This window comes from Oncorhynchus mykiss, chromosome 5, assembly GCF_057628025.1.
Source record: "Oncorhynchus mykiss isolate SJ-2025 chromosome 5, ASM5762802v1, whole genome shotgun sequence".
Classification (NCBI taxonomy): domain Eukaryota; kingdom Metazoa; phylum Chordata; class Actinopteri; order Salmoniformes; family Salmonidae; genus Oncorhynchus; species Oncorhynchus mykiss.
The window spans coordinates 66,441,982-66,465,033 of record NC_143026.1 but is presented as its reverse complement, the minus strand read 5'-3'; the positions used below and the strand labels follow the sequence as shown (position 1 = coordinate 66,465,033).

Below are 23,052 nucleotides of genomic sequence, written 5' to 3'. Positions count from 1 at the left end.
TCGGTCGGGTAGTGATCCAGCGTTCTGGCCAATCAGCAAAGGATTCTGAGGACAGCGACACGCTCCCGCCAAATCTGACTGACGGGCGCGAGGCAGCAACAGGGTCCATGCAAAGGCAGTGTGTGGGAGATGCGGCTAGAATAAAATTAACTTAGTCTTAAAAGTAATAGAACCCAGTCATCGTTATATTTGCATGGTATTAGTGTTACTCTGGAAGACCTGTCAATATTGCTACTTCATATGGTTTTGTGTTATTGCAACGCTTTTCCGCACAAGGATATCAAAAGTGAGGGAAGTTCTCGGATGGTGATGCTGGCAGCGGCGGAAGATCCATCCGTGGACGGGCATTTAGCATCCACTCCACGGAGGGGAGGTAGCGACGATATTTTGTTATGTTTAAACCTTCAAATGTTTTGGGCATTTAGTTATCTGAGGTAGCTATATACTGTTTGACTTGCCTTTCTATACGACCACATAGCAAGTCAACACTAACTTCTGTCTAGCTAGCCAGTTTAGCTAACTAGCATGCTGTATTTAGCCAGCTAACTACTGTACTAGTAGCATGTTGTAACTAGCTAATCTCAAGTAAGGTTAGTTAGCTAACACTTAGTTGTTATCGTTGGCCAGATCCTCATAACATTCACAAGCTCGTAAGGTTAGTGTAAAGTGAGCTTTCATGTAACGTTAGCTAGCTACCCTTGAAGTTACCTTTAGTTATTCTTTATAATTTATTAGTCAGCCAGCTTGGAAGCTAACGTCAGTTGGCTTTGATGTGATGAGTTGGTGCTAACCTTACTAGCTAGCTAGACACCCCATTGCCTTCAGCTAGCTAACGTTAGCTAATATGAACCAAAACACTCAATGATTTCGGTGGTTTTGCTGACCAGCTTGTTGATTGTCAGAATATATAGCATTTTAATTAGACATCGCGTCACACATTATCGTACTGTTACAAACTTTGCTTGCTAGCTAACTTAACTAACAAACAAGCATGTTTTTCTTTGAGGCAACCCCTTCTCTCCCCGCGGCGGTATGAGTGTAAAGTTAGCTATAGCCGGGCCTTTGCACTGGGCTTAGATTGATTCACCGAATGGCGGGAGAGCAAAGCTAACACCTCCCAGTAGTTTGCCCAACCAGTTGTGCCATCGTCTCGTAACAAATTTTTACACTTGATTAAAAATTATATTTGAACGGCATCGATTGTCCTTTTACTTGGTTGGTGGCAAGTCTAGATAACCTTTGATTGCTCCCTAGTTGACTGACAAGTATTTATTACATATGTACTTGAATAACCTGGATGCATTTGTCAAACTAACAGTATGAGTAAACTAAGAACAAAGGACAAATGTCAGCTTATAGTAATAATACAGTTGAGTGGGGGATAAAGTAGTTGGTGATTAAGTCATATGTGTAGTGGCTATTCTTGTAGTTGTCCTTTTGATTTTGGACATTTTTTAAAGATACTGCACCGAATGCTTTCTTCTATTAAGTGTTGTGCAACAAAGGGACTGGTAACATGTTTGCAGCTGGAGCCATTGTACTACTGCAATTATTGATAGTGAAGTAAAAGTGCATTGGAAAACAAATCCATCTACACAACAAAAATATAAGTGCAACGTTGCACAACACTTTCTGTTGGGCCCATGTTTCATGAGCTGAAATAAAATATCCTCGACATGTTCCATATGCACACATCTTATTTCTCTCAAATATTGTGAACAAATTTGTTTAACAGCCCTGTTAGTGAGCATTTATCCTTTGCCAATATAATCCATCCACCTGACAGGTGTGGCATATCAACAATCTGATTTTAACAGCATGATCATTACACTGGTGCACCTTGTGCTGTGGACAATTAAAAGGCCACTCTAAAATGTGCAGTTTTGTCACACACCACCACAGCTGTCAAGTTTTGATTGAGTGTGCAGTTGGCATGCTGACTGAAGGGATGTCCACCAGAGCTGTTACCAGATAATTTTATGTTAATATCTCTACCATAAGCCGCCTCCAATGTCGTTTTAGAAAATATGGCAGTATGTCAAAATGGCCTCACAACCACAGTGTGTAACCACACCAGCCCAGGACCTCCACATCAGGATTCTTCACCTATGGGATTGTCTGAGACCAGCCACCTGGACAGTTGATGAAACTAAATAATTTCGGCACAAACTTTCAGAAACTGTCTCAGGAAGCTCATATGCGTGCACATCGTCCTCACCAGGTCTTGACCTGACTGCAGTTTAGCATCGTAACCAACTTCAGTAGGCAAATACTAAACTTTGATGGCCACTGGCATCTTCACGGATGAATCCCAGGTTCATCTGTACCGGGCAGATAGCAAACAGTGTATGCCGTTGTGTGGGTGAGCAGTTTGCCGATGTCAACGTTGTGAACAGTGCCCATGGTGGTGGGGGGGTTATGGTATGGGCAGGCATAAGGTACCAACAACAAACACAATTGCATTTTATCAATGGCCATTTGAATGCAGAGATACTGTCACGAGATCCTGAGGCCCATTGTCATGCCATTCATCTGCAGCCACCACATGTTTCAGCATGATAATGCACGGCCCCATATGCAAGTATCTGTACACTTCCTGGAAGCTGAAAATGTCCCAGTTCTTCCATGGCCTACATACTTATTGAGCATGTTTGGGATGCTCTGGATTGACGTGTGCGACAGCATGTTCCATTTCCCGCCAATATCCATATACTGACTAGTTTTCTTATCTACAACCTTACCTTTTTTAAAGTTATCTTTTACCAACAGATGCATATCTGTATTCCAAATCATGTGAAATCAATAGATTAGGGCCTAATTAATATATTTAAATTGACTGATTTCATTATGAACTGTAACTCCAGTAAAATCTTTGAAATTGTTGCATTTTATATTTTTGTTCAGAAAATGTTTCATGACAGGAGAATGGTTGTGGGATTGTCTCATCTTCCATACCCTGTTTTGGTTACAGGTATGGATGGCAAAGTCAAATCCAGCAATGCTAACAAGAAGCTTGTTCAGGGTAAGTGAATCTGGTCTTTTGAATGCATATTAGATGGTTTTAATTTTCAAAAGGAGACTGATGATACATAATGCTATCAAACTATTTGAAACAATTCAATGAAAATCTAATTTTGTCAATTATATTTCAAATTAATCAAATTTGTTGTAATAATTTAGTGTCTTTGCTTTATCACTCAAAGCTATCATTATTGTTTGCCCAAAGATTTGTTAATATAACATAGATTTAGTCCAACTTAAACATCAGTGATGATAAAGGATATTTTCTCCTCAGCTCGTCTTCCATTCAAGCGTCTAAACCCAGAGCCCAAGGAGATCAGTGAGCCCAAAAGGACCTGCACCCTTTCCCGGCCTGGGCTCTCAGATGGGGAGAATGAATCCGATTGCTCCCCCCTACCTGTGCGCCATGGACCGGCCCTGGTTAACGGCCGTGGCCCCCTGGATGGATTCATGAGTCGCAGTACCCAAGCGTCCCCTGCCAAAAGCATAGTTATTGATCTCACTGAGGACTCCAATTCAACTGACCTTTTAAAGCAGCAACCTGCGACACCCATTGTTGTCTCGTGTCCTCTAACACAAAACAGCCACCTGAGCAAAACCCTAAGTGCTGTAACAGCCACCAAAACAGATCACACTGCCAAGACAGAGCCAATAGACTACAAGCTGGGGGATGAACAGAAGGATGGGGAGGAGGAGAAGGACAGGGGGGACACTGCATCCATCTCACAGCTAGACACCACACAGGGTTCTGACACAGAAGAAGAGGAGGAGGATGAAGAACAAGAGGAGGCTGATATGTCCAGTCATGGGAATGAGTCCATGCTTTCTCCTTCATCCACCAGCTCTCTGTCAGCGGCCGAGAGCTCCCCAGAGTCTGCTAAGACAGAGAACACTCCTACTGTCACAGTGAGTACAAAATGGCAATTAAATTCAATAAACACTCATTGTCAGCAGTGATTTTTGAATAAATGTTGAAAAATTATGCATCTATAGGTTACCTTACTTCCTCTCTCTTTACAGGAGCCAAATACCACCCCTAAAATAGAGCAGAAAACTGTGAAAAGAAGATCTTTAAAGGTATAATTAGCGGCAATAAGTCACTTCACTATTTGGCATACTTTTTTCATCTGAAACGGAATTTGTGCTTTTTTCTCTCCATAGAGTTTGCAGGAGCAAGAGGAGAGGCTACACCAGCGCAAAGACAGAGAGCGGCAGCGAGAGGAGGCTAAAGACGCTAAAGAGAAGAAGAAAGAGGAAGCTCGCAAACTGAAGGAGGAGCGGGAGAAGGAAAGAAAGGAGAAAAAAGAGAAAGAAGAGCGTGAAAAAAGAGATAAAAAGGAGAAAGAGGAAAAGGAAAAGGCAGAGAAATTAAGAGCGAAAGAGGAGCAACGCAAATCGAAGCAAGAGTGAGTTGCTTGATCAAAAACCAGCTAGCTACAGATCTGAAATGTCTTGTTACTTTTATATTGACTACTAGAAAAATTGATTGAATGTTTTTTTTATTAAAGCAAATGTAATCCTTGCAATTGACATTCACATATAATTTCCCCCAGGGCAAAACTTGAAGAAAAGAGAAAGAAAGAGGAGGAAAAACGGTTGAAAGAAGAGAAGGATGTGAGTTGATCATTTTGTTTCTATTCTCTAAAATAAAATGTCATGTCTGACACTGACATTTTTAAGCTTGACAATTGCCACTTAATTGTAACAGACCTGATAATGCATCTTAACATTTTCTATACAGAGGCTCAAAGCAGAGAAAGCCGAGATCACACGATTTCTACAGAAACCCAAGACTCCCCAGCAGGCCACAAAGGTAAGATTCCTCTGACTGGATTGAACAAGAAGAAGAAAAAATAGAAATTCCAAAATGGTGGTGTTCATTTAATGTTATCAGGCTAGTATCAGCAACATTTATGCCTTTACTAGACTATGGGGATATTTTATATATGAATGCTTCCACTCAGTGTTTGAGATCAATTGACACACTTTACCATGGCACTTTGAGATTTATTTTAAACTGCAAAACCCTTACGCACCACTGCACTTTGTGTACCAGGGTTGGCTGGCCTTCTCTAGTCACTCGTAGGCTCAGTCACTGGTATACTTTTATTTACAAAGCCATTTTGGGTTTACTACCTTTTTTATTTGTGCATTTTTATTGTTCAGAAATGTGGTGGGTACTCTCTTCGTTCGCTGAACTTTATCCTGCTAACTGTTCCAAATGTCCGAACTCAATTTGGTAAAAGGGCTTTTATGTACTCTGTGCTATCGTCTTGGAACACCTTACAAAATACTTTTAAACTGGAAGAACTTGTCCCGATTGGTGTTTTAAATTCACTGATGAAGGGTTTTGAGGCTGATTCCCTGACCCGTCAATGTATTTAATTTGATGTTTTATACTCTTGTGAATTCAATGGTTTTTACTAGATTACTTAGTAGTTTTTCATGTTGTCTGTCTGTCCATTTGTTTTTGTAATGACTTGGTGCTGCCTATCTTGGCCAGGTCGCTCTTGAAAAAGAGATTTTAATCTCAATGAGCCCTTCCTGGTTAAATAAAGGTTAAATTTAAAAAATGTAAAACTTTTCTTTGCCTCTCCTACTTCAGACCCTTGCGTCTGCCTGTGAAAAGTTTGCCCCGTTTGAGATAAAGGAGCACATGTGTCTGGCGCCGCTGACCCGAGTCCAATGTGCGGAGGCGGTCCTGGAGGAACTGGACAGGTATCTGGCTAAACCTGATGGAAGCCTGGATGGCCTGAGTGACTGGACCAAAAATAAGCCCCGCAGATCAGGCCAGACCAAGCCCAGAAGCACATACCCTATGAGGTGAGACCACCACACCCTTAAAAAAATCAGCGGTGACTTGAATTACTGAAGTCTTGAAATTTTGTGAAACTGAAGAATCAGGGATTCCTACTGGAAAGAAGTCATTTTCTATACTTTCCTATTTTGACGTTGGCCCCTATTTCTGTTGTCTGCATAGGGAGTGTATGGTGGAGGTGGTGGAGGGACCCAAACCGGATGGTGTGCCTGACAGGCAGCACTACGGCCGCATGAAGCTCCTTCAGTTCCGTGAGAACTACCGGCCTGCCTACTGGGGCACGTGGAGAAAAAACAGCCCCCACATCTCCCCTCGCTGCCCTCTCAGACAGGACAAGGTGAGGCTTTCCTCATTCTCTGACCATGATCCTTTTCAATCCTTTCACTTCTTTACTTATTAGTTTCTGCCATATTACAATCGATAGTTACAAATCACGATATATCCATGTTTGACTCAAGGTTTAGTTTTGTAATTGTTTTTTATTTGTATTTGTATTTTTTTTACCTTATGTATCGTTAGCTAGCGCTAGTCAGATGTACCTGCGCCAAAACTCTGGTATTTTATTTTTCATCCTATAGCTTGTTCCCATCTTTTTAAATAATGAGCCAACATGTTTTCAGCACTTATTTCCCTGACTGATCTCAACTCGTTTTGTCATGCTCTCTTGTCTCTCTGCAGCAGACATATAGGGCGCAATCATTGAATCGCAATACATATAGAATTGTGATAATCGCAATGCATATCATATCGGCGCCTAAGTTTTGTGACATCATATCGTGAGGTCCCATGGTAATTCCCAGCCCTAACTGGTGGTGATGTCAGTTGTTTTGTGACTTCCATGTTTCATGCGCCTTCTATGTAGGACTAAAGTCTGTGTTTCCTCTAGGACCTGTTGGATTATGAGGTGGACAGTGATGAGGAGTGGGAGGAAGAGGAGCCGGGAGAGTCCCTGTCACACAGTGAAGGGGTAGGTCTCTTTTTCAATACACTTCTGTCACAGCTTTTGATGCTCTGTTTGATATCAAGATTAGCTCATTGTTGTAAACTGAATCATTCCAGCTGATTGTGAGGCCCTAAACTGACTTGTTTTTGCAGGAGGATAATGATAATGATGGAGGTGAAAATGATGACGATGATGAGGATGGTTTCTTCGTACCACATGGATACCTATCAGACGGGGAGGGGGCATTGGAGGAAGAGGTACTTTCAATTGCTCTTCATTCCTTATTCATGTCTTTATTTACTGTTCTTTTCCAGTGGACTGGTTTGACTAATGATTGACGTGCTTTACATTGTAAGGGGTGGAGACATTATCCACAGCTTATTTTTAACACACTTAATTGCTCCTATACCTGTGGTGTGAATCCAGGAGGGTGGCGACCCAGAGAAGCAGAAGGTGCGTCAGAAGCTGAAGGCCCGGGAGTGGGATGAGCTGATGGCCAAGAAGAAGGTGAAGGTGCTAGAGGCTGTGGTGAGAGGCTGTGTGTGGGAGGGACAGGGTCCCCATCTGGAGCTCTTGCAGCAGTTTGCGGTGTGCCTGCTGGAACCCCTGCCCAAGCCAGAGTCCTCCACCCCAGAGGACAACACACAGAAACTACAACAGAAACTACAAGAAGATGAGCAGCGTGAGTACATTCTTATGCCTGGGGGAACATCACGCAGGTAAGAGGAGTTCTTTTGTCTCTGCAGTATTGTCTTTTAGAACCTTCTGGGCCTTAGCCTTGTCACCTCTAAGTGATCATTTGAGTCATGTTTTACTGACTGAACCGTGATGAAATGTAGGTCTTGGTTTGCATGGAAAAACTGACCGGGTGTGCTTGTCTTTGATATGCTTATCTGAGTTCTTACAGAGTGATGAACATTGGTAATTTGGTTGAGCCATGTGCTATTTGAATAGTGTCACTAGCTAGGTTTCCATCCAATTGGCTACAGATTTTCATCCGAATATTCTAAAATATGCATGAAGAAAATTTGCATTTTCCCGCTAGTGGTGTATCCACCAAACGGACTTGTTGCAGATAAAAATATGTGCATGATGACGTAGTGCACACAATATACTTTTTTTCGTGTTAGTTTTCATGTACCGAATACAAATCTAAAGTTCTGTGTGTTTCCATCGCACTTTCAACTCTACTGATAGTTTTGTCACATACTGTTGTGTTAATTAGCAAATGTACCTACTCTGGTCTTGGCACATGTGCGCAGCTCACAGATACACTGCAGGTAGGCTAGTCTACATGATGACATTATTATTGGAAAGGAGCGTCAAGATCACTGTGCGCTTTCACCACTGTGAAGTTCATCAGAACTGATTTAGTTTGTCTAATAAACGGTTTCCCAGGTTGTAGTGAGAGGAAAACACCATATGTGACCATACGTGTCTACAAGTTTACTTCGATATGATGATTGTTATATCAATATTTTCACATAAAGGAATTTCCACCGCCGTTTCTCGCGTAATACATTTTACAGACAAAAAGATACCCACCACCTCTTGGTAACAATCACCAAAACAAAAGCTAGACAGTCGGGGAGAATTGAAATCAAATGTATTGTTTATTTTTTACCCTTTTTTCTCCCCAATTTCATGGTATCCAATTGTTTAGTAGCTACTATCTTGTCTCATCGCTACAACTCCCGTACGGGCTCGGGAGAGATGACGGTTGAAAGTCATGCGTCCTCCGTTACACAAGCCACACTGCTTCTTAACACAGCGCCATCCAACCCGGAAGCCAGCCGCACCAATGTGTCGGAGGAAACACCGGTTAGCGCGCACTGCGCCCGGCCCGCCCACAGGAGTCGCTGGTGCGCGATGAGACAAGGATTTCCCTACCGGCCTAACCCGGACGACGCTAGGGCCAATTGTGTGTCGCCCCACGGACCTCCCGGTCGCGGCCGGTTACGACAGAGCCTGGGCGCGAACACAGAGTCTCTGGTAGCACAGCTGTCGCTGCAGTACAGCGCCCATAACCACTGCGTCACCCAGGAGGCCCTCGATAGATCTATCTTTTTGCTAATTTTGACGGCAAATAAATTGATGGCAAGGAAATATAACCCGATAAAGGTAAAAATCTTTAGTGGCCCTCCTGACCTCGTTAAAGACCGAAAGCGGCACCACGGGGCAAAATGAGTTTGACACCCCTGGTCTACACCAAAATCTATCTTTTGATTGTGGCGATGGATGTAACACCCGAGACTGATATGAGATGTACCTGTACTCCTCATGAAGCACTTATTGATAGCTGTCTAGACTGCAAGGGAGACATCTAAACTTAAGACCATTCACAATCACATAAGAGATCTGTATTGTTTTCAGACCAGCTTTATATGCGGCACCGACGTCACCTAGTATTTACTGTGCTACAAGTGATTGTGAACTGTCAACACTCTTCATGGCTGACCTGAGTTGCTCAATAGCTGCCTGAGGGAGTATCTGTTCATATTGAATGGCGCCTTCTGCCCAAACCTTGCGTGAATAAGCCTAGATGTAGAATGTGTTTTAAAAAACCTTCCTATCTCCCTTCCCAACCCATATATTCAGTGCTGTTCCAGTTGTTGCCCCTGCTACATGGAAATGTGAACAGTAATAAGGTGATCATCACAGAGTTCCAGGAGTTTTGTCGCCAGCAGTCGACCTCGCCTATCTCCAGCCCTCAGAACTCAGGAGACAACATCCCCACCAGGTGACTTCAAACCTGATTTACTTAACGCTTGCTATTTTACAGAATTAGTCAAGTCATACTAAACTTGTGCAGATGCTTTATAAAAGTATTCATTTTTCATTACTGAAATGGTCTCCCATCTGCTTCTGCTCTAGGGTCCGTCTAAAGCGCCTTATCAAGGGGAATGCTGTGTATGAGAAGCGCTCAGCCTTCAGACGCTGCTGCTGGTACGTCAAATCAGACGTCCTGGCTCGCTTCATCCAGGAGGCCCTCCCTGTACCCTGCCAGTGGAACTACCTCACCTCAGGGACCCATGTACCCCGTGAAGAGGCCCCAGCGGCCACAGGCTCACAGGGCAACTCCCCAACCACCCCCCAGGCCTCCCACACGCCATCCTCCAAGACCCCCTCCTCCAACAAGAGGAAGAGTGCCGGCAGCATGTCCATCACCAAGTTCATGAGGAAGGCTGCCGACCCTGAGCAGGTTGGACACGTCTGGTGAAATCTTAATATGAAGTTGCTTTGTTCTGATCCTATTGCTTTGACTGTTGTGTCAGATTCTAATGAGTACTCCTTTTTTTCAGGTGGAGGCGATGAAGACAGATGGGTTCCAAGCAGACACAGAGGAAGATGAGGATGAAGCAGACTGCGTCATAATCAGCACACAGAAAGGTCAGTTTCCTGGCATATTGTCTGCCTTTAAACAGGAATTAAGAGACAGGGTAATAGTTTGTCCTAGATATTTCTAGGAGAGGAGGCATTGACAATGAATGCCTTACTCTGCAGGATCTTCCAGAAAAGATACCTCCCCCAAAGAGAACGAGAGCACAGAACAAATGGAGGTGACCCCCTCTGACACAGCTGCGCTCTTCTTGCCTCGGGCCACTCCCACCCTGGCCTAAGGACTGCCCCCTGACTCTGGGTGTGTGCGTTTGTCAGAAATAGAATCAGGTCTTCAATCAAGATAACACACTGGTAGTGGCACACATGCCACCCACACGGTATTACAACCCAACTTTGCTCCATTAAGTACCAGACAGTGCCTGTAAAAAGGAAAATGTCTGACAAACTCATTGGTGTATTTTGTTCCAATGTTAAACCATTCATTACTTGGTTCAGTTGGAATGTCAGACATGTTTATATGGATGTCTTTGCTTGGGGAGGAGTTGGATGGCTCAGACAGTCAAGGCTCTTCTACCACAGCTGATTGGGTGGACCAGTGCCCACTGAAGTAGTTGCTGTCTGCTTCACCGTAGGCCCAGTGTAACTTTTATATGTATTTGTTTAAAAAAAATAAAAATACTTGAACTGGTTGAATTCATTAAAAATAAGTAATGATTAAATTTACTGCACTTTTATATGCCCTGCCTTATCTGGATGCCTTTATCAACACGCCACCACTCATCCATCCTTTCAAGAAGTACTTCATGTTTCATTCAATATGGCAAGTGCTGTTTTTCAGGCTGCTAACGTAGTGCTTATTGTACTATTCTAAACCTCAATTTTTTTGTTTGTTAATAATGGTTGAGGTGGAATAGTAAATGGCTGTCCAATATTAAAAACTTTGCGGTTTGTCTTACATTTTTGTGGCAGAGAATGCTCTCCTGTCACAACTGTTGCAGTTTGCAGGTATGATTTAAGGTGTCTCAATTTCTTTAAATAAAGCATTATTTAAAAATGAACATGCTTTATGTGCAGCCATTTGCAAATCATGTTTACTTTTTTTATGGGGGGATACAGCAATATCTTGATGCAACCTTCATCTTTATTACAGGCAGGTTTAAAAGCAACAAAACATGACTGAGCTTTGATACCTAGACAGAGCATGACCTTCATTTTCTAGTTATTCTTAAACAAGGGTAGGAAAACATTTCTTAGTACATTTGCTAATTGCTGCTGTTCATGTCTGGACTGAACTGAAACATTGGAGGTTACGCCTCAACGCACACAGAAGCAGTGGACGTGCTGTGAGGAGAGGTAGGTTGTCATTCCAGCCATCACCTGGGATAAGCCGCAGCAACAAAAAAAAATTGTTGGTTACATACAGTACAAACTAACCGAAATCAAATAACATTGATAATTTAGAAATATAATAGGAAATTACTCAATTGAATGACTTACAAAACCCTTATTCAATAAAGAAAGCTAACATCTGGAGCTCTGTCCAGTAACCTTCACTTTTAAGGTACTGGTATAGCTTGCTGCTGTAAACTTAGTGTTAGTGAGGTTCAAAATAGAATATTACAAGTTCTCTTAAATAAAATAGCTTAACCGATATACATTGTCTGGCTCACAAGAACAGCAACTGAAACCTTAGCACTTGACAACCAGTCTGGTCACCACCACCCATTCGCTCATATGTAAAGCCAGTATTGTATGTCAGTATTTGTTGCGTAAGCAGGATACACATTGAAGCGGAGCAGAAGGGTGACACTGACAACAGGATCTCATACCATGCTGAGCTCTCTGTAGGAGTAAGGGAGCCATTTCAGATCATCCTACATTTCAAGGTACAATACAAAAAAAACACTGCATGGCATTATGTCTCCTCTTAGAGACCCCTGTTAATGTTTCCTTTAAAGGATTAGTTGTGTATTTCTACAGCCTTTGAAATGTGGTTTAGGGATGAAGGTGTCATCTCCAACCTGGAGGTGGAGACGCAGGGACAGTTCAGCCAAGGGTTTGAATATTCTTCAGTAGCACTGGCTTGAGAGCAGCAGAAATGTCTGCTTGCACTGCGGCATCCCAAGAAAATGTCAGCAGAACCGCAGGGACCTCCGAGAGAGAGAGGCATTAGTCAGCACCTTTGTACAACAAAAGTAAATTGGTTGCATTGCTTATTTTGCCTGATATTTACATTTCTGAAAAAATATGTCTCTGCTTACCAGGCTACATTCATTCAGGGCCAACTCTTGGGCCTCCCGGAGTTTGTGTCCTCCTGGTGCCACCAGCTCAAAGGGCTGCCAGCCGTCCACCAGGGAGTCCCGCACAAACTGGAAGAGCACAGACACCTTGTCCCAGGCCAGGAAGGTGCCTGAAGGGCAAAATATGTGAAAATGGAGGCACTGTGCTTTTACAGCATTATCCACTAGCATTGCTGCAGGTAGAAAATTCTACTAAATGTTCTGTATTTGACCCAAGCGGTCTCCAATCAATGTCTGGTTGTGCATGTGAGTTTGGAGCGTAACTCTACCAATCTTAAATCACCCAAAACCTATTATTTGTCAGGAATACTATTTGTAGATCAGTGATCCTACACCTCACTTTGTTCAAGCTGATTCGCCAACGGACTATGGAAGTCCGACTATGGAAGTTTTGTGCAATTAAGGTTCACAGAGCTACGAGTCCTACTGCCAAATTAATCTAAGAATGATTTGTCAGTGTCAAGTTATAAGCACCCCAATGCATTTGACTGGTGAATACCTACAGTACACCAGCTGTTGGAAACCCTAAACATTCTTTGCTCAAATGTTTATAGAGTACAAGTAAAAGGTTTGGACACACCTACTCATTCAAGGGTTTTTCTTTATTTTTACTATTTTCTACATTGTAGAATAATAGTGAAGACATCATAGCTATGAAATAACACACATGGACTCATGTAGTAACCAAAACAGTTAAATCAAAATCTATTTTATATTTGAGATTCTTCAAAGTAGCCACCCTTGGCCTTGACAGCTTTGCATACTCTTGGCATTCTCTCAACCAGCTTCATGAGGAATGCTTTTCCAATAGTCTTGAAGGAGTTCCCACATATGCTGAGCACTTGTTGGCTGCTTTTCCTTCACTCTGCGGTTCAACTCATCCCAAACCATTTCAATTGGGTTGAGGTCAGGTGATTGTGGAGGCCAGGTCATCTGATGCAGCACTCCATCACTCTCCTTCTTGGTCAAATAGCATTTACACAGCCTGTGGGTTTGTTTTGGGTCATTGTCCTGTTGAAAAACAAATGATAGTCCCACTAAGTGCAAACCAGATGGGATGGCGTATCACTGCTGAATGCTGTTGTAGCTATGCTGGTTAAGTATGGCTTGAATTCTAAATAAACCACGAACGTGTCACCAGCAAAGCACCCCCCCACCTCCTCAATGCTTCATGGTGGGAACTACACATACGGAGATCATCCATTCACCTACTCTGCGTCTCACAAAGACACAGCGGTTAGAAACCAAAAAGTTCAAATTTGGACTCAGACCAAAGGACAGATTTCCACTGGTGTAATGTCCATTGCTCATGTTTCTTGGCACAAGCAAGTCTCTTCTTATTATGTGTCCTTTAGTAGTGGTTTCTTTGCAGGAATTCAACCATGAAGGCCTGATTCACGCAGTCTCCTCTGAATAGATGATGTTGAGATGTGTCTGTTACTTGAACACTGTGAAGCATTTATTTGGGCTGCAATCTGAGGCTAGTAACTAATGGACTTATCCTCTGCAGCAGAGGTAACTCTGGGTCTTCCTTTCCTGTGCCAGTCCTCATGAGAGACAGTTTCATCATAGCGTGATGGTTTTTGCAACTGCACTTTTTTATTTTATCTTTATTTAACTAGGCAAGTCAGTTAAGAACAAATTCTTATTTACAATGATGGCCTAGGAACAGTGGGTTAACTGCCTTGTTCAGGGGCAGAACAACAGATTTTTACCTCGTCAGCTCAGGGATTCGGTCTAGCAACTTTTCGGTTACTGGCCCAACGCTCTTGAAGAAACTTTCAAAGTTCCTGAAATGTTCTGGATTGACTGACCTTCATGTCTTAAAGTAATGATAGACTGTCGTTTCTCTTTGCTTATTTGTGCTGTTCTTGCCATAATATGGACTTGGTCTTTTATCAAATAGGGCCATCTTCTTTATACCACCACTACCTTGTCACAAATGTATTAAGGAAATAAATTCCACAAATTAACAATGCACACGTGTTAATTTAAATGGCTTCCAGGTGACTACCTCATGAAGCTGGTTGAGAGAATGCCAAGAGTGTACAAAGATGTAATCAAACCTCAAATATAAAAAAATATGTTGATTTATTTAACACTTTTTTACTTACTACATGATTCCATATGTGTTATTTCATAGTTTTGATGTCTTCACTATTATTCTACAATGTAGAAAATAGTAAAAATAAAGAAAAACCCTTGAATGAGTAGGTGTGTCCAAACTTGACGTACGGTCTATCACAGTGCCATCCGTTTTGGCACCAAAGCCCCATATATCACCCACCACTGCGACCTGTATGCTCTAGTCAGCTGGCCCTCGCTACATATTCGTCGCCAGACCCACTGGCTCCAGGTCATCTATAAGTCTATGCTAGGTAAAGCTACGCCTTATCTCAGCCCACTGGTCACAATAACAACACCCACCCGTAGCACGTGCTCCAGGTATATGTATATCAGGTATATCTCACTGGTCATCCCCAAAGCCAACACCTCCTTTGGCTGCCTTTCCTTCCAGTTCTCTGCTGCCAATGACTGGAACGAATTGCAAAAATCGCTGAAGCTGGAGACTTATATTTCCCTCACTAACTTTAAACATCAGCTATCTGAGCAGCTAACCGATCGCTGCAGCTGTACCTAACTCATCCCCATATTGTTTTTATTTTATTTTCTGCTCTTTTGCACACCAGTATTTCTACTTGCACATCATCATCTGCACATCTATCACTCCAGTGTTAATTTTCTAAATTGTAATTACTTCGCTACCATGGCCTATTTATTGCCTTACCTCCTCACATCATTTGCACACTTCTTTTTTTCTATTGTGTTATTGACTGTACGCTTGTTTATTCCATGTGTAACTCTGTTGTTGTTTGTGTCGCACTACTTTGCTTTATCTTGGCCAGGTCGCACTTGTAAATAAGAACTTGTTCCCAACTAGCCTACCTGGTTAAATAAAGGTGAAATAAAATATAGATATTTTTTAAACTCTATTTCTGCTTATCACATTAAAGTAGGTGTTTGCTGGCAGATACAGACCCTGCAGTATGTTTCCATCAGGCAGTCGTATTCTCAGCAGGGTGTAGTTGTACTTCCTCCTCTCCCTCTGCTCCTCTCTCTCCCGCATGGCTTTGGTACGCAGCATGGTGTTCTTCTCCACCGCCTCGCTCCTGAATACCACACACAACCACCATGACTTTATCTTACAAACAAAATAGTCATAACTGGAACAAACCACCCAACAATAATACACATGTCATGTGCACTAACGGAGTGTACCTTACACAATAACAAATACAAGTAGTATCAGTGCCATCAGTGAGTTGTCCATACTTTTGCTGCTGCTCTCTCTTGAGCTCCTCTGCAGTGAGGTTGTAGAACTCTGGGGGTAGTTCGAAACGCATGGCGTTGGGGGAGGGTCTGAAGGTCTGGGGCTGGTGGTCCAGCTGGGCTCTGACTGGCTCTCCCCTTTGCAGCCGGTCCATACTATCCTTCATCACCTCCAGGGCCTCCGGGTCATGCTCCATCAGCACCAGAAACTCTTCACTCTCCTCTGGGAAGGCAAGATGAATCCGCAATTATTATCCCGGGTACCACTTACAGCAGTGGTTCTCAACTGGTTTTGTATAGGGATCCAAATTGAATCAGGTTGTCTCGATCCAATATTTGCATCGCTTTTTGTTGTTGATGTCGTCAAAGATGCAATCTGGAAAACTATTTTGATAGTAAATGTAGCAATTATATGACAAGGGAACAACAGTCCCACTGTTTTCATTGTCAATAATTCCATTTTGCACATACAGTTGAAGTCGGAAGTTTACATACACTTAGGTTGGAGTCATTAAAACTAGTTTTTCAACCACTCCACAAATGTCTTGTTAACAAACTATAGTTTTGGCAAGTCGGTTAGGACATCTACTTTGTGCATGACAAGTAATTTTTCCAAAAATTGTTTACAGACATATTATTTCACTGCATCACAATTCCAATGGGTCAGATGAAGAATGTTAAGCTCACTGGTTTGAGACCAAAAACCAAATCCGCTAAATAGTGCTGCTAATAACTCTATATTGAAAATACTGTGAGAAAAATTGTTCAGAGGATAAATTATGAAAAAAATTATAGGTTTCTTACAATTTTTTTACCCACTTTCTTCCTGGTTTTAGTTTTGACTAGAGTAGAACATACACTACATTACCAAAAGTATGTGGACACCTGCTCGTCGAAAATCTCATTCCAAAATCATGGTCATTAATATGGAGTTGGTCGCTGCTATAACAGCCTCCACTCTTCAGGGAAGAGCCACAAGAGCATTAGTGAGATCGGGCACTGATGTTGGGAATTAGGCCCGCAGTCAGCATTCGAATTCATCCCAAAGGTGTTTGATGGGGTTGAGGTCAGGGCTTTGTGTAGGCCAGTCAAGTTCTTCCACACCGATCTCGACAAACCACTTCTGAATGGACCTCACTTTGTGCACGGGTGCATTGTCATGCTTAAACAGGAAAGGGCCTTCCCCAAAATGTTGCCACAAAGTTGGAAGCACAGAATCGTCTAGAATGCCATTGTATGCTGTAGTGTTAAGATTTCCCCCTGGAAAAGCCCGAACCATAGCCCCAGACCATTATTCCCCCTCCACCAAACTTTACAGTTGACACTATCTGTTCGGGCAGGTTGCATTCTCCTGGCATCCGCCAAACCCAGATTTATCCTTCGGACTGCCAGATGATTAAGCGTGATTCATTACTCCAGAGAACGTGTTTCCACTGCTCCAGAGTTTAATGGCAAGCTTTACACTACTCCAGCCGACACTTGGCATTGCGATCTTAGGCTTGTGTGTGGCTGCTCGGCCATGGAAACCCATTTCATTAACCTCCTGTTGAACAGTTATTGTGCTGACGTTGCTTCCGCAGGCAGTTTAAAACTCAGCAGTGAGTGTTGCAACCAAGGACAGACGATTTTTATGCGCCTCAGCACTCGGTGGTCCCGTTCTGTGTGCTTGTGTGGCCTACAACTTTGCGGCTGAGCCATTGTTGTGCCTAAACATTTCCAGTTCACAATAACAGCACTTACAGTTGACCAGGGCAGCTCTAGCAGGGCAGAAATTTGACGAACTGACTTGTCGGAAAGGTGCCATCCTATGACGGTGCCACGTTGAAAGTCACTGAGCTCTTCGGGAAGGCCCTTTTACTGGCCATGTTTTTCTATGGAGATTGCATGGCTGTGTGCTCGATTTTATACACCCAACAGCAATGGGTGTGGCTGAAATAGTTGAATCCACAAATTTGACACTCATTTAAAATCTCCCGCGACATACCAGCTGAGAATCGCTGCCCTTTAGTATGCCTCTGCAGAAACATACTAGGCCACACAGACAATAGGATGCACAGATTTTGCATTTGGATGGGTTTACCCTGTCCCTCCACATCCAGCATGATGCTCTGAAAGCCCACAGCCTGCAAGAACTCCCGACTGCCCTCCACAGTCTTCACCTTCTCCTAAGGAGAGAGAGAGCGAGATCAGAGAGAGAGCGAGATCAGACACACAGAGCGAGAGAGAGAGCGAGAGAGAGCGAGAGAGAGAGAGAGGTGAATGGACCACACCGATAGAAAACATTGAGTCTCACATTACCCTCCTTATGACTCAAATGTACCTGGAACACCTTGTTACTGAGTTTGATCTTCCTGTACTTCTCCTCTGTGGGGTTCTTACAGATGTTTTCAATGTACCTGACAGGATGGGAGAAAATTATGGGATGTCAGGACACTCATTGCATGAACTCTTGTCAACATGACAATGTAAATCACACATTATAGCAGGGTTTCCCAAACTCGGTCCTGGGCTCACCCCTGGGTGCACATGTTTTTTGCCCTAGCACTACACAGCTGATTCAAAGAATCAAAGCTTGATGATGAATTGGTTATTTGAATCAGCTGTGAAGTGCTAGGGCAAAAACCAAAAAAGTACAAAAACCACTCAACATCAGGGCCCCAGGACAGATTTTTAGGAAACCCTGCATTAAAGAACAGTTCCATTTCTCACTTGCTTATGATGTCCACTGCAGCCTTGACTTTCTCCCTGTCCTTGTTGAAGGTATGAACCATCATTATGGAAGCCTCCACTGCGTCCTCTTCAAACCGCTGTTGGACAAGAGAAGGTTTATCATGTGTATTCAGTCAGGACCATACTAATGAAAAAGGAGAGTTTGTGACAAATTAGTGTTAAGGCTTTTTACATCAATTCTTCATGTCAGTCAAAATCAGATAATGCAATCATGATTATCATACAAGCATGACATCATATGACTATAAAAAGAAGAATCACAGACCTACCATGAAAATGGCCTCTTTAATGTGCACTTCTCTCTCGCTCTTAGTTAAGGTGGCTCCAGTAAGCGGGCAGGTGAAATACACACCTGTTACTGAGAGAAATGCCGGATCCTTAACACTGGAGCCCTGCAAAAGACGACACATACTAGCTATAAATAACTCAATGGCAGTAGTGGCACAATAATTTGTATGTGAGCAACAGTAACATGCTGACCACACCGCTCGCGTTGGTAAATAAATGTACACATACATGTTATTCAATCATTGCACCCACACTTGTCGTGCGCTTGTGACGCTTGACTCGCTGCAAGTCCCGCCTCTCCCATCTCCTCATTGGTTTTTAGCAGCATATACCCACATGGGTGATTTTAAGATGAACTGAGGTACACACTCCAGTCCAGTTGGTAGTGGTACTGCACCTTAAAGATGGTTGCTAACTGCCATTTAGGTCAAAAAAAAGAAGCCTGAAGGAGGAAAGATTAGTAGAAACTAACTTTACCCTTTTATCTGTGAATAATTGTCAGAGTAGAGGACCTTGTGCATTTAACAACCCAATGTTAATATCCCAGGACAAATTAGCTAGCTAAATGTTCGCTAAATGTTTCATGCTTTTCAACCTGTCCCCAAATTAATATAGTCGGTTCAGAGTTTGTTTTGATATTTCAAACTGCGTGTCCTGATCGCATCTGGTGTGGGTGGACAAAATAAAGATGCGTGCGATGAAGTATGCGGTCTGGTCAGCATGTAAAGGAAAATGTATTAATGTAATGTATTCCTTGCCTCAACAGCTGTTATCTTTTCCTTCTCGGTCGCTGCTACTGCTGCAGCTTCTGCCTCAAGCTCTCTTTTCACTGTGGAGTGATAAATAAATAAAGACCATTAACCCACAACCCAGTTCTCTATTTCTGACCACTGATGTGAAACACCTGCACGGCTTTGACATCATCAGTCATTCAAGCAGCAGTTGTTGGATGCATAGGAATCGCTCACCCTGGAGCCGGATGGCATCCTGTGAGGTTTGTGCCCGTGGGCGTGGTTGCCCCTCGATCCTGGCCATAGCTGCAGCCCCTGCCTTCTGAGCTCCTTCAGTGGGAGCAGCATGATGGGGCCTGGCAGGGCCACTGTTCTGCACCACTCGGGGCTTGGAGCTGCAGGGAACAGAAGGGGACATGTTCACCATTTGACTGCACTTACACTGCATGCTGTGATGTATAAAGTTACATGGCTTGTTAGCTAAACTCACAAGGGTTTGCATTTAATAGAACAGGCTATGATAATGTAGTCTGGCTGATACCAAACTCAAAGTCCTCCTGACTTCAGAGTCTGGAAAGGCTGTTTTGATTTTATTGGCAGGATGAGTTGATAATGAAGTGGGCTGTGCTTTTACTGTTTGGTTCTCCTCTGGCTCTTTCTCACACCTTTTACGCCTGCTACATTAGGTTACTCTCAATCAAACACCCACAGAGAGCTGCCCCCTTCCATTACATCTGTTACAGTTTAAAATCCAAACGAGAGGTCTCAAACATAGAAATATTATATTTTGTTCAACCCCCGAATAATTTTTGTTGTTGTTGAGAGAACCAATCAATGCCTCCGCTCAATTACTGAGCGAATATTGCATTAATAAACGGCCTCCTATCCAGACCAGTGAGTCACAGCTCCTCCTCCATAGAGATCCTATTAAATTGGTCCGTGCTACCCGGGATGTCCCCATTGAAGTTGACACTCTAAATGGTTAGGATAGGACCGTCCCAAGGATAACGGAGAGCACTGACCCTATTACATTTGAATTTAATTAACGTTATAAAGTATTACAACTCCTGACTATGTCTTCCTCGCTGTGTGGTGGCGTAAACCAGGCTAATGTAACGATGATGCACCCTGTCCTGAACACTAGCAAAACAAACATAACAGAGCCCATCCAAGTCACGGGGAAGGCAACTCTACAAATCAGACATACCATATATTTGCGGTGTCGATTATATAAACATATTTTCAACAACTAAACTGTCAACAGCATGAGCAAAGCAGTTAACGTTAGCTGGCTCCGTTAGCGTGCTAGCTCACTAGAAAAGTTTGTTTACCTGCCGCCTTCTGCGAGTTTCTTTCCAGGCCCCGCTGACTTGAATTTTATATCTTTCTTTATGTCCTCGAAAAATTTCTTCATTGTTTACTGTTTTTCACAAGAAAATAACCTGAAACACAGCACAGCTGAATGAGAAAAGCTTAGTATATTCTTTACATCGAAATGCAAGGGTCGTTACCCCAGCCACAAAGTCATACTCCGCCTATTTCGACAATGTATTCTTAAATGTGATTTTAAACCTAACATTGAACATTTTTTTTACCTTATGCCTAACCGTAAATTAAGATCAAAAAGCAAATTTTGTTTTCATAAATTTTTACAATATAGCACATTTGGACTTTGTGGCTATGCTATCTAGTGGAAACACGAAAGAAAGAGGAAACGGGTCTGTCCACGAAGTAGTGATAAATTATGTACAGCGGCCTCTGGTGGTCTGGATGTACAATCATGCGGCAAATCTATAGCAGAAGAGCAGTTATCAAATGCTCAAATACATAAACAGAACTTCTGATAATTTTATTGCCTTTGTACCCGACTTGTATATCTTAGACCATCTTTTGCAAAACTTTAAATACAAATGTAATCAGTGAATACAAAATTCAGTGTTTAGCAGGGGCTTTTCTAGGATTTAAAGACATTGGGGGCATAGCCCAAAGCCAGTAGGGGGGTCTCCTCGGGGAGGAATTTCAACAGCTAAATGCATTAATTTGTTGCACTTTGAGATTAATATTGAGAGATTAGAACATTGAGATTTTATATATGTTTTTAGGTAACTTGCACCTTCCACAGCAGACACTGCCAGTACTCAATTACATTTCCTACTGTGGATCTCTCTACTCTGGAACACTCTTTACTCTCTACTCTGGAACACATAGCCTACATATACAGGCTATTGCCAAAAACCACTCAACATCAGACAGACTCTGACCTGTCCAATAAGGCAAAACGGATGAAAGAATTCCACAGTACCCAAACAAACACACACTCTCTCGCTCTCTCTCTCTCTCACACACACACACACACACACACACACACACACACACACACACACACACACACACACACACACACACACACACACACACACACACACAGTGCAGTAATTAGAATCCATAGAGCAGCTTTAAGTGATACAGTCTACTGTGCTCACCCTTCTTCTGCCTCTCTCCATCACTTTCTCTGTGCCATCTGTTGCTGTCTCGTCTCTCTTCTTCTGTTGCTGTCTCTTAGTATTCTATGTTGCTGTCGCTTGTCTACCATCCTCTCTCATCCTGTCCTCGTTGTAAAAAGTGTAAAAGTAAACAATTGTTTTAATAGTAATTTCACCTCACCATGTTTTACTTCCACTGTCTGTATTTCACTTCTTATAATACGTACAAATAAATACAAGTAATTAGAATCTATAGAGCAGCTTGAAGCAATTTTTTGAACCTTTATTTAACTAGGCAAGTCAGTTAAGAACAAATTCTTATTTTCAATGACAGCCGAGGAACAGTGGGTTAACAACAGATTTTTCCCTTGTCAGCTTGGGGATTTGATCTTGCAACCTTTCAGTTACTAGTCCAACACTCTAACTACTAGGCTACCCTGCCGCCCCAGCCTACTATGGGCTCAATCCACCTCTGTTCTCTCTCCATCTTCCTTCATTTTCTCTGGGTCTTGTTAGCGCTGTTGCAGTGACGGTATTACTGCCACACCAGCAGTCATCAGAAGTCATGACCACAGTAAAATTCCATGTGACCATTGAGTCACAGTAATCTCCTTTTATGCACCCTGGACATGCTTTGGTAGTACCCAAATCAGTAACAACCAACAGGTCCTAATGGCCTGGTACTCAGGCCTCTATTGTAACCACTCTGACGTCAATGCAAATTGTCGTGGAAATTTCCTGTATTTACCAAATCATGAGAGCAAACCACACACAAGTCAGAATTAGTTATCACAAAGTCCATCTTTAATTATATGAGCTCCATCACAACCCTGTGACTCTCAGATCAATTCAGTGTCTATAAATGAATTCTCTGAGAGTCCCTTACACATTGCAACTGAGATCCTTTATAGCAAAGACACACATAGCCAGATAGCATCGGCATAATTTATCGTTCAGCTTTGTCTCCTAAACTATGTTATTTTCTCAAAACTCAGAACCATAAACAAATCCTTATATCAACAGGCATATATCAAATCCACCTCCTTGACAAGATCACAGAGACACA

General features: G+C 42.6%; 2 protein-coding genes across 4 annotated transcripts; one reads left to right on the top strand and one right to left on the bottom strand.

Moving 5' to 3' along the window:
- The first annotated feature begins 2 nt into the window (after window positions 1-2).
- On the top strand, window positions 3-11,182 carry LOC110524336 (chromatin assembly factor 1 subunit A). The gene is made up of 16 exons (XM_021603888.3): window positions 3-373; window positions 2,972-3,022; window positions 3,296-3,927; window positions 4,042-4,098; window positions 4,183-4,427; window positions 4,575-4,635; window positions 4,763-4,834; window positions 5,627-5,844; window positions 6,002-6,176; window positions 6,726-6,806; window positions 6,935-7,039; window positions 7,209-7,464; window positions 9,381-9,522; window positions 9,657-9,984; window positions 10,085-10,172; window positions 10,287-11,182. The coding sequence occupies exons 1-16, from the start codon at window positions 241-243 to the stop codon at window positions 10,400-10,402; spliced, it is 2,760 nt and encodes a 919-aa protein (XP_021459563.3). The 5' UTR covers window positions 3-240; the 3' UTR covers window positions 10,403-11,182.
- Window positions 11,183-11,247: 65 nt separating this feature from the next.
- On the bottom strand, window positions 11,248-21,253 carry LOC110524337 (UBX domain-containing protein 6). Of its 3 annotated transcripts, none has more exons than XR_016496246.1 (12): window positions 21,099-21,251; window positions 20,835-20,945; window positions 19,741-19,898; window positions 19,531-19,601; window positions 18,754-18,876; window positions 18,464-18,561; window positions 18,075-18,150; window positions 17,835-17,919; window positions 15,758-15,977; window positions 15,464-15,594; window positions 12,386-13,435; window positions 11,248-12,275 (listed from the first exon to the last, which is right to left on the bottom strand). XR_016496246.1 is itself a non-coding variant. In XM_021603891.3 (12 exons), the coding sequence occupies exons 2-12, from the start codon at window positions 20,915-20,917 to the stop codon at window positions 12,171-12,173; spliced, it is 1,299 nt and encodes a 432-aa protein (XP_021459566.2). In that variant the 5' UTR covers window positions 20,918-20,945; window positions 21,099-21,253; the 3' UTR covers window positions 11,248-12,170. The 3 variants fall into 3 exon arrangements, 2 of the variants coding, with proteins under 2 accessions (XP_021459566.2, XP_021459564.2); XM_021603891.3 differs by having other exon boundaries at window positions 12,386-12,534; window positions 21,099-21,253; XM_021603889.3 differs by lacking the exon at window positions 21,099-21,251 and having other exon boundaries at window positions 12,386-12,534; window positions 20,835-21,065.
- Window positions 21,254-23,052: the final 1,799 nt, after the last annotated feature.

Bases quoted from the DNA above. Each gene is read 5' to 3' on its own strand.
- LOC110524336 (XM_021603888.3), top strand. From the start codon at position 241: ATGGTTTTGTGTTATTGCAACGCTTTTCCGCACAAGGATATCAAAAGT. The intron at 6,177-6,725 runs GTGAGGCTTTCC...TGTTTCCTCTAG, and splicing joins GCCCTCTCAGACAGGACAAG to GACCTGTTGGATTATGAGGT. The intron at 7,465-9,380 runs GTGAGTACATTC...CCATATATTCAG, and splicing joins ACTACAAGAAGATGAGCAGC to TGCTGTTCCAGTTGTTGCCC.
- LOC110524337 (XM_021603891.3), bottom strand. From the start codon at position 20,917: ATGAAGAAATTTTTCGAGGACATAAAGAAAGATATAAAATTCAAGTCA. The intron at 19,602-19,740 runs GTGAGCGATTCC...ATCACTCCACAG, and splicing joins GGATGCCATCCGGCTCCAGG to TGAAAAGAGAGCTTGAGGCA. The intron at 12,276-12,385 runs GTAAGCAGAGAC...TCTCTCTCGGAG, and splicing joins CCCTGAATGAATGTAGCCTG to GTCCCTGCGGTTCTGCTGAC.